This window comes from Atractosteus spatula, chromosome 4, assembly GCF_055471065.1.
Source record: "Atractosteus spatula isolate fAtrSpa1 chromosome 4, fAtrSpa1.hap1, whole genome shotgun sequence".
Lineage (NCBI taxonomy): Eukaryota > Metazoa > Chordata > Actinopteri > Semionotiformes > Lepisosteidae > Atractosteus > Atractosteus spatula.
The window spans coordinates 73941823-73952691 of record NC_142709.1 but is presented as its reverse complement, the minus strand read 5'-3'; the positions used below and the strand labels follow the sequence as shown (position 1 = coordinate 73952691).

The 10869-nt window shown below is 36.7% G+C and overlaps 1 protein-coding gene and 1 long non-coding RNA gene across 3 annotated transcripts in view; both read left to right on the top strand.

Annotated features, from left to right (window-relative positions):
* Positions 1-10869, top strand: part of LOC148837218 (uncharacterized) — a 52988-nt gene that overhangs the window by 22996 nt on the left and 19123 nt on the right. The window lies entirely within an intron of this gene.
* On the top strand, positions 5090-7140 carry sox2 (SRY-box transcription factor 2). Its single transcript, XM_088913640.1, has one exon. It carries the CDS (start codon positions 5404-5406, stop codon positions 6349-6351), a length of 948 nt encoding a protein of 315 aa, XP_088769766.1. The 5' UTR covers positions 5090-5403; the 3' UTR covers positions 6352-7140.

The window sequence follows — 10869 nt, the reverse complement described above, 5'->3', positions numbered from 1 at the left end:
ACTGGTGATTAATGCACTAGTGACTGAAAATATCAGGTAAATTCTTGAAAAGCAGTAGAAAATGCATCCTAGTTCTGAAAGCGCTCCCAGACTCGCAGCCTGCAGCGAGACAATCCGTCCTGTCCCAGACTTTGACAAAGGTAGACAGTGGCCCGGCCCCTAGTGGACAACCGGAAAACTACAAGCGCCTCATCGGAGCTGCCAGACCGTTGGGTAGGATTCTCAAAAACCGCTTTGGTCTGTGTTTAAAATTATTATGGAGTAAAAGAAAAAAAATCGCGTTTTAAGCTTTTCTAAAACCAAAATGTGTGACATGCTATGTGTGTACATACGTTTGTTATGTACTGAGATACGGGTGCAATGAAATAAAATATGATATAATAGTTGAATTTATTTAAATATTACTAAAATAAGCAAGATTTACAGTGGCCGTCATTCACAGTCTTTAAGTTAAATGCGACCCAGTAATATCCATGTTGTTATCTTTGGTAGCTTTCATAACGAAATCACTTGTCATGAACTGGATGGGGTGAATTGTATTCATGTATTGACATGAGTGAAATATAAGTGCAATGCTACTACTAACTTACTTTTATCATTACAGGGTAAACCCTTTCTAGAGTTAATATAGTTTGGTTTTCTTTTAAGAAAACGAAACGCTTCAAAAATGAAAGAGCCATTTACTAATACACCGCAGTTTCATCAGCGAAATAGACGGCTGTGGATTTATCACAGCAGGACTATCATACTGAGATAAGATGTGTCACCTGTACGAGAGAACGGATTACGTACATATATATATATAGTAATTTAGATTTTTCTCCTAATTACCAAATTCGCCTTAACACTTGGCTGAATGGATCATGGGCAGGGCGTCACTCAAATTCGTAAAAAACATATCCGATAAAATAAAGTATTATTTTTGTGATTAATAATAATAATTATAATAATAATAATAATGATGATGTCAGGCGCATACATGTTGTCAAAAGAGGCAAACATTCTAACATTGGTGCGCTTTCCTGTTTTATCACATAAACTGGAGGATTGTTTTTAAATCTTATATAATATGGTGATCACTGTACTGTTTTGTTATTAATGATATATACAGAACTGATAAAGTGTATCTTCTGTTGAAAATTCCCTTTTCAAATAAAATATGTATTATTGAACTGTTTTCTTAACAGTTTTTGTTTAGTTACAGCTTCGTTTTAGAATACAGCGCAATAGAGTACACAGAGGTATTCAGGTGTGTGTAGATTCATTTACTAAGTGTTTAAGTGTACTCTTTCCTAATATCCTGTGCTTATTCTTTATTGAAAGAGTATCGATCATTCTTCACAACTTGCAGGTGTAAATTCTACAAATAAATGCAGATTCACTTTATTTCTTTTACATTTTAGGCAATATGTTTTACCGTAGAGGTAGGCCACTTAAAAAAGTTATTCGCTTTATTATTTAATAACTTTCATGGCATTATTTCCGAGCATCCGCAGACTCCTCAATATGCTTGATTTCGTTGTCCACTTGTATTAGACGGGTTTAACAGATCGTTTACTCTCGACAGTATTATAAACATTCGCCTGTTCTGTGGTTGTATTACATTAAAACTAGTGGAAGGAAGATCGGAACACCGTCTAAAGCTCTGAGGTAGTTGACATCATAATGAATTGAAACTCTGCCTTTCAGCTCATTCTGAGGGAAAAACTCACTTTTCTCGCATATCGTGTAGAATTGGATTTTTTTAGTTTGGGTCAGTTTTGGATTACAGTCTAAGGTTAAAATTTTAACAAATTGGGACTGTGATTGACATATATAAATTAGGAACAAATAATAGGTTTAATTCCATGCTGAAAAGAGAAGAGAGAAAACACAACGTTTCGGCTGTGAACCCTTCTTCAGGTGTGAGGTGTGAATTTATCATATATAAATTAGGCCCCTTTGGATGTTAATTATTTTAACAAAGACAATCATTAAGACACCCAAGTTAATTTATATTTCTAAGCAAGGGGTTTTAAAAGCTGTGTATTTGAGTCTGGAAATGTAGATACTCTCAGAGTTACTAAGTTTATGTATTTATTTGTTTTATATATACATATAAAAATACTACTACAGACTAAAACGAGTCTGAGCGGTTAACACGGTTTCCTCCAATACCGGTGGTCGTCAAACTCTTTGCTAATTAGCAATGCTGAGAAATTCCAGTTAACAAGAACATTCTCCAAGAGACTGCAGGTTCCCCGCCGCTCTCCTTCATTTCCATAAGAAGATTAGGAGTGGAGAGAATACACTCAAATGCAGATGCAGAAAAGAAGCGTTTTTAACAAGCATCATAATAGTCAGATGCTTGGCTAGTTCTCACCCAATTATCCAGAAGTTAAACCTGTGTTTAAATCTAAATACAAAATTCTTCTTACAAATTTACATTATACAGGGGTATATGCAAAGATAACATTTTAAAATGGAAAAATATGTTGGATTTTTTTTTCCAAAAGGCTATTACTGTGGACTAATTATTAAGTAAAATTCGGTAGTTTTTTAAAAAAAATAAGATAAAGATTTAGTCTGAGTGAGCTAATGGTGTTCCAGATGGCTCCCTTATTAACATCAACACAACATTAGCGCCACAGACAGCTCGCGAGTTTATTCCACTGCAGGCGCGCGGGAGACCAGGCCAGTCCTCCACCGAGAGACGCGCGCGGTAATTCAATTTACTTGCACCTCAACGCTGCCGTCAATTAAAGCATTATTTTTATGAACTGCCCGCGCCTTTCACGAAAAGATAGATTATACACATTATGTGAACAGTGACAAAATACTACTGGATTTATTGCATGGTGTAATTTATATTTATCGTGCGTTTTTTAAGGCAATTTGTAATATTTATGAAAGAGTCTATCCTTGTAACATTCTTAATTTCAGACTACACACTCGCTTAATCGTTAGTGTGCTAAAATCGCGAAAAAAACATTTTGAGACTTAATAAAAATAATAACGATCGGGTTAATATCTCAAGATATTTACCAAGATGAGCAATATGGAGAACTAAAATTATGCAAAATAAAGCGGTGATTATAAAATAATTGTGTGGTAAATAATTCAATCAGCACCACAATGTTTTTTTAACACATTTAACACATTTGTTCAAATGTATGTTACGATGTTAGAGATACATTATGTTGTTGTTAATTTTGTCACAAAATCGTTGTCATTGTTTGGAAACCCAGTCGTGTATATTTCTGCCTACTACTGCTTTTTCCATAAGCGTTAATGCATCTCATACTACTGACAGCAATTAATAACAGTAATTAAATTATCTCGGTGAGCTTTCTGAAGCCTCACTGCTTTCTTCGCATTATATAGGAACGGCATACAAGAAAAGTTCGTACACTTATTCGTTCTAGTAAATTTATTTTTGAATGGTATTCGATTTCGATCTTCAAGAATACCTTAAATAAAATCATTGACAAGTTAATTGAAATTAGATCGGTGTGGTTTTCTGTTCGGCTTTTCGTTTATACTTTCGGTGCTTTACGCGGAACAGCCAGTAGACGGCGCTGGTGCTACGTACGAATGCGGAGGGGAGCCCTCGCCGTTTTTGTTTTGGTTACAAATGCAGAGTATTTACAATGAGACTATTATTACTACTACGTGTACTATAAAAGAAAATATATAATTAACATTACACACCTACACATCTACATGTGTGTGTATATAGAATATATACCGTCTAAAAACATAACATACTTATATATAGTATAAAAAGTTTAGTGTAATTACTACAGATAAAAGTTGTATTAGTATTTGCAATGTTACCCAGCTGCACGACGATTATTTTCACGATAATCTGCAGAGAAAACAACAGTGATAAGATGGAATCGGTTTGTGTGCAGTGAAGGTGAACTCGAGAGATCGCGTTTAATTTTCAAACAGTGCAGCTCCTCCAGCACAAACTGCAGGTTATGTTCAGATCCGACGCTGGCGGTGAAAGCGCTTGGAAAGGAGAAGCAGCATTAGTCTTTTCTTTTTATTTGTGGTCAAGTGCATTTTACCAACAAAGATCTCAACAACGGAGTGGAAGTAAACTTAGACGAGCTTTTGTTTGAGCCGATGTGGTGGCAACAACAGAAACAAAACTATCTATTTGTGATGGACGTGCTGCCATTTCTCTCGGCATTCAGGGGCGCACTTTGAGCTCCTTCAATAGGGAACCATTTAAATTTACCTTTCTTTTAATTTCAGTGCCATCTGGGGAAAACATCTCGCAAAAATATTTTTGTTTAACTGAAAAAAAAACTATTGTTACTGATATTAAGTTTAATCGGCGATAGTATTTTGAGAGGTTAGGAATCCTCACTAAAATGTAACTATACACAAATCTATTGTTTTTTAATGTGCATCGTATTTTACTTTAAAGTGTGTCGTTTTTCGTTGCCTTTTGTTGTTTAAATTCCTGTCGTGATTATTATTTCCGCCTTGACAGAATATTGGCCGGTGTGCTTTCTGTGCGCAGAATGACTTTCTGCATCACAGTTTTCTGAAGTGAACCTGTTTGATGAAACACTTGGGGAGGCAGTCTGAAAGCCTTCTTCCAGAAGTCTGAAGAAGAGCGATACAAAGGAGCAAACATATTATAAAATGCAAAATAATGTGGTATAAAGTATTTTATTTAAGAAACTCCATATTCTGCTTCTCTTTGTTTTTCCTTAGTATTTAGCTGTGAAAAAAACACAAGAATAACCCAGAACCACGCTAGATTAATTCAAAGAGAAACCTCTCTGGCGTGTCCTAAATGCGAGAAAATTCTTAGCCATTTACAGTAGTCAACTCCAGACTTACTGCATTGCATACGCTGCTTAAATTTAAGACAAGGCAGTATTTCCATAAAGTGGAGAATACAGCGCTTTCAGTGTGGATGGCTTGTAAAATTTCTTCACTTGAACACTTGCTGAAATAATGAATGCTGTATACAGCTGCGATTGGCTGACTTAAACCAGCCCCAGCCTCGGCACAGCACCGCTGACCGCTGGAAACCCCGCCCCTTTATGCTAATAAAAGACACAATCCTGGCCGAGGGAACAGTCGCTCTCTGATTGGTCAGGTAAAACCCATTTATTCCCTGACAGCCCCCATCACATGAATGGTTGTCTATTAACTTGTTCAAAAAGTATCAGGAGTTGTCAAGGCTGTGCTGAAGGGGGAAAAGTAGTTTGTTGATTCTTAAAGACCAAGAGAGAAGTTTGTGGACACAGCAGGACCTGCAGGGAGAGAGAGAGGGGGGAAAGTCGTTTCACTTTTTTCAGTAAAGTTACTGAAAGCAGCAAGGTAACAACAGCGAACTTCCTCCGTTTTGGACCTTTTTTTTTCCCTTTGGTGAGGCAGGGTCACACAGAATCAGTTTGAATGTACAACATGATGGAAACCGAACTCAAGCCCCCCGCCCTCCAGGCCAATGCTGGGGGCACGGGGAACTCCAACTCTTCAGGAAACTCCCAGAAAAACAGCCCCGACCGAGTCAAGAGACCCATGAACGCCTTCATGGTGTGGTCGAGGGGGCAGCGGAGGAAAATGGCGCAGGAGAACCCTAAAATGCACAATTCGGAAATTAGCAAGAGACTCGGGGCCGAGTGGAAACTTTTATCGGAGAACGAGAAGCGACCCTTCATCGACGAAGCGAAGCGTCTCCGGGCTCTCCACATGAAGGAACATCCGGATTACAAATACCGACCGAGGCGGAAAACCAAGACTCTGATGAAGAAAGATAAATACACCCTACCGAGCGGGCTGCTTGCGCCCGGCGGCAACACTATGAGCTCCGGGGTGGGTGTAGGGGCTGGTTTGGGAGCCGCCGTCAATCAGAGGATGGACAGCTACGCTCACATGAATGGCTGGACTAACGGCGGCTACGGCATGATGCAGGAACAGCTGGGCTACCCGCAGCACCCTGGGCTAAACGCGCATAACACGGCGCAGATGCAGCCCATGCACCGTTATGACATGAGCGCGCTTCAGTACAATTCCATGACCAGTTCACAGACCTACATGAACGGATCTCCCACGTATAGCATGTCCTACTCCCAGCAAAGCACCCCAGGGATGACGCTGGGCAGCATGGGTTCGGTGGTCAAGTCGGAGTCCAGCTCGAGTCCACCTGTAGTCACTTCGTCTTCTCATTCAAGGGCTCCTCCGTGTCAGACCGGAGACCTCCGGGACATGATCAGTATGTATTTACCAGGTGCTGAAGTACCAGAACCAACTGCCCAAAGCAGACTTCATATGTCTCAACACTACCAGAGCGCACCTGTACCCGGTACAGCTATTAATGGCACACTTCCACTGTCACACATGTAAATTAACTTTTGTTATAGAAACTGGACTTCTGGACTATTTTTGTACAGAACATTTTGGGGAGGGAAAGACGTTGTATAGCGCTCAAGGAAAGAACACAAAACTTTTTTTTTCTTTTTCTTTTTTTAAAGAAAAAAATATAGTGGGACGGTAGGACCTTTGCGAAGTCTTGCAAAAGTGTTTACCAGTTAAATAAGAATAGAACGAGCTAGTCTCAATCGATTAAATGTTTTATTATTCCAAGCAACTTTTGTACAGTATTTATCAAAGAAACATAGCAATCAAAATGTCTAATGTTTGTAAACTATAAGAAGTTGCCAATTTTATAAACAGCGGTTGTGAAAAAGACAACGATGAGTTCCATTGGGTTCTAAGTAAAAGAACAGAAGTTATATTAAACGATAAAGTTTCTCCTTGGAGGTGAAATAGACTGTACTAAACCGTTTTACTTTGGTTAAAAATTCTTTATCTCACAGGTTAAAAAATACTTGTTAATTTATATATTTTGTTTCCCACTTTTCATCTGTTAGAAAACACGAAGTTTGTGTTCATTATTTTCTCATGGTTTGTAATATTTCTGTAAATTTTATTGTGATATTTTAAGTTTTTATTTTAAATTTTCATTTCTGTAGTTGTATTTTGAAATTCGGGTCTGTATTTTGAACCAGTCGCCGATACCCCATGTATATATTTGAACTAATAACATCCTTACAGCAGTTTCCACTTCAGCTTAAGTTTTTTTTCATTATGCAGAGTTTGAATGAATAAATTTTTGAAATTTGGATACTTGAATATTGTTCGAGTTTTGATTTTATTTATCATTTTCAGTTCTAAGGTTATAACGTCCTCTCACTGTTAAAAAAAAATCAGAATGATTATATTTTTTAAAATCCAGAATAAGATAAACATGTTATTGTTATTTGTTCTGTACCGATTTTACAGTCACCTTATTTGACATTGTTACCTAAATATCACGCTGAATGCCTTTTCTGAAGTTGTTGTCACCTGTTGCTCAGATCCTTTATAATGTTTTTTATTACTATCATTACTACAAACATGGGTGCTACAGTTGCCAATATTAACCTGTTTGCTCGGGGAGTCCATACATAACCTTTCTGTTAGATTTAAGGACACTGTAGGGCGAGAAACCGAACAGAATTGCAGTCATTCAAGAGGACGTGTGAATTTCTTAACCGTGTTAACCACTTTGATATGGTTGTTCATAAAGTAATAATTATAATATACACTTTCAACAGATTCAATACAATAGGTTACTAGTGTTGCTGGCACTGTTGTTATGTAAACTGATACTTAAGTTAACAGCGTTTTTATTTTTTAGTGGAAACAAGCTTCACGTCTCAAGATGTGAGGAGAAGCGCCACTCAAAAGTTTGTTCCCTCTAACCCTTTGGTAGAGCTGTCTGTCTCAATGGACAAGATAAAAACGCCCAATAAGTTGAAGATTCGCATAAAGGTAGCTTTTCATTTTACTTTTCTTCATATTATTGTCATCTCGCTGTAAGTGGTGTGGTGTATATTTTAAAAGCAAAATATAATAATCTACGTTCATTATTATTTTTGATTTTAAAGTATTTGCTGCTGTAACCGCTTGTTTTCCGAACAGGTTATCGGAATGTTTTCGGGAAGCTGTAGAATTACATTTTCAAAGCAATGCATTTCTTTAGAGTATACCCTCATCAGTGCTGCATACAGTATGACGTTAGACTGCTTCAGAGACTTTGGCAGAGCTTGAATTTGTCAGTATTTTTTTTGAAGAAGCACATATTGCAGTAGTTACTTCAAAGCTGCTATACCTATATATAATACAGAATAAAACGTATACATATAATATAAATCGTTATATAAATACATGTCATATAAATGATTAAATAGGCCAATGTAAATAATAAATTATCTTGATTTTCCCTAAATGTATTAAGCGAGAATGGCGCTTATTTTCATCTAACATCTTATTATAATGCGTCGTTTCACATTATACGTAATCATTTTAGGAGAAAATACGGAACTGTATTAGTGTACGTATTTTTCAAATTCATTTGCAATATTGTCAAACGTGTATTTGTCGTTTTAAAAAATTTTATTGGCGCAAAATAACGCAATGTTGAAATATTTTCCTGAGGCCCATACATTGACTATAGGCGGGCAGCAGCAAGGAAACGAGTATTTGTAACGTTTCGCAAATTAATTTTAACACTGTTGTTGGGATTCGGAATTTACCAGCGAGCATATAAAATTAAATAATGTAAAATATACGTAGCGAGAACTGCAGAAATGCTTACTGGAAGTAGGCCGTGTTTATTTTTATACTTTGTGGCGTTAGGTCTGGTTATAAAGAAAGTGAAAAACAAAAGTAGCTTGTGTACCTCTCCACAATAATTGTTCGTTTCTCTTAAGGTTAGGCCTATGTGTAACATGATACAAAGCCTAGAAATTGTTTTCTATTTACTATTTAATTAACAGGCGAAAACCTTTATTGCTGAGTTTGTTTAAGTCTAATTCAAAAGCTTTTCTTTCCTGATGATAGAAGAGAAAGTTTAATGTCAGTCCGTCTTGTGCTGTGTTTAAAAATGAGCTCTTGAATAAGATTATGCTATCCCTTGTGAATTTAAGAGCGTTTTAAATCTGAGGGGTGTTAAAATATTTTGCTGAACTGCAGAGGCAGATTAACACAGTTGCTTGCCAAGGCTGGGAAGCTTCTATTACACGTCGTCTCGGGGGAGAAGAGCTCACATTAAGCGCTAAATGAATATTTGACGAGGGCTCATTCCGAAGTATTATTACTACAAACGTGTCCCTACTGGACTTTCAAAGGGTCAGGGAGCAGTGGTTCAATTAATTATTTATACAACCAGTGGAATTGATTGTAATAGGTGAACATGTTTGATAAACTGGGAATTTTAAACGGTGAATCCGGATGAACTATTTTATAACGCACCAAGCCTGAGACTTTGCTTGTACAAGTGGTCTGTATCGGTTCGCTCAATTACACTCACAGGTGAAGAAATTAAACAAAATCGTAGTAGAAATCAAATACGTTTCTGGAGAAAATAAATGTGTCCTTAATTGGGAACACGTTCACTGCCGGTTAAGATTAAGTGACAGTATTTAAATGATTAGTGATAAGCCATAAGGGCATGAACTAATAATTGCATTACTGAATTGATTCGACTTGAAGGACTTTTGTGTTGGGACTCCATTGAGGTTTTGGAACTGACAGTTTCTTCGCATAAAAAAAACGATCAAACGCCTCAGGGGGACAAGGAACACCGCTTAACTGCATAGTGACGGGATTCTCATTTAGAACCATTACAAGAAGAAAATTAAACAAAGCTTTTGTGTTAGCGAGGTGTGCTTTCAGTTGCGGGAGTTTGCACTAAGAGCTCTCTCAAGTGCGCAGATTCAAATTCTGATTGTGAAAAGGAGGTTGGTAACTGTGTTTCAGTTGCAGATGTTATTTGTGTTTTTATTATATAATACATATTATATTATATTTGAATTCCGTATGAGGCGAGGAGAAAGCCTGGATATGCCGCAATTATTCAGAACACGATTCTTCTCTTTTTTTTTCCCAATTTGTCAGGTCAGCCAGTATTATTTTCTTTAAAAGGGTTAAGAATAAGATACGTTTAGTTCAAACCACGTTTGCCCAGAATAGGAATGGGCTAAAATCTACGACGGTTCTGTTACAACAGGTGGTAAGCGTTACTTTCTAAAAGCGGTTTTCATGATAAAAACCAAGATAATTTCCTGTTTAGTAATATTTCTCTATATCATACTCGTTTAGATTTCTGTGCAAGTAATATAGTTTCGCTTTATAACTCTTGTCTGCATCAGCAACGACTTTATCCAAACTTACCTAATTGTGAGAGTTAATGAAGTTATGTCAGTGGCATACATCAGTCCAAAACGAGTGAGATATGTTCTCAATAAATACATTTTGTCGATTTCACTGACGTTTTAAGTCGCTTCAAGTTATGGTTTATTACGTTTATTTTTATTTGAGAATTAACAACAAATATTTACAAGTTGTTCAATGCTTTCCATTATTGGTTCAAACTATGAATGATATTACTGTGTTTAATTGACTTCCAGTCTGAGAGGGAGTGCCAAACACATTAACTTAAAACAAAAACTCGTCTCCCCCTTTTTGTATAAAAACGTTTTCTTTCTATTTCTGCTACTTCATGAACTCGACCAGCATTTAATCTATCTTGCCTCGAATGTATTTTAAGTTAGTCAAATAAATGTTTTGCTACTCCACCACATAATTTTAAAACGTTTTGTTATTTTTGTTTTAGATGGATACTTTATTGATCCCGTGAGGGACATTGCAGTACAAATTACTATAACTTTTAACAAATAACTTGTTTTCCTAAGTATGAGATATCTCAAACTCGACTTCAGTGTTGCTGATATTTGTAGTGTGTGTTGTTTTATAAGTCCCAAGTCTTGGGAATGGGAAATAATTAATATATTAAGCAAGAGACAAACTTCTCAAGAG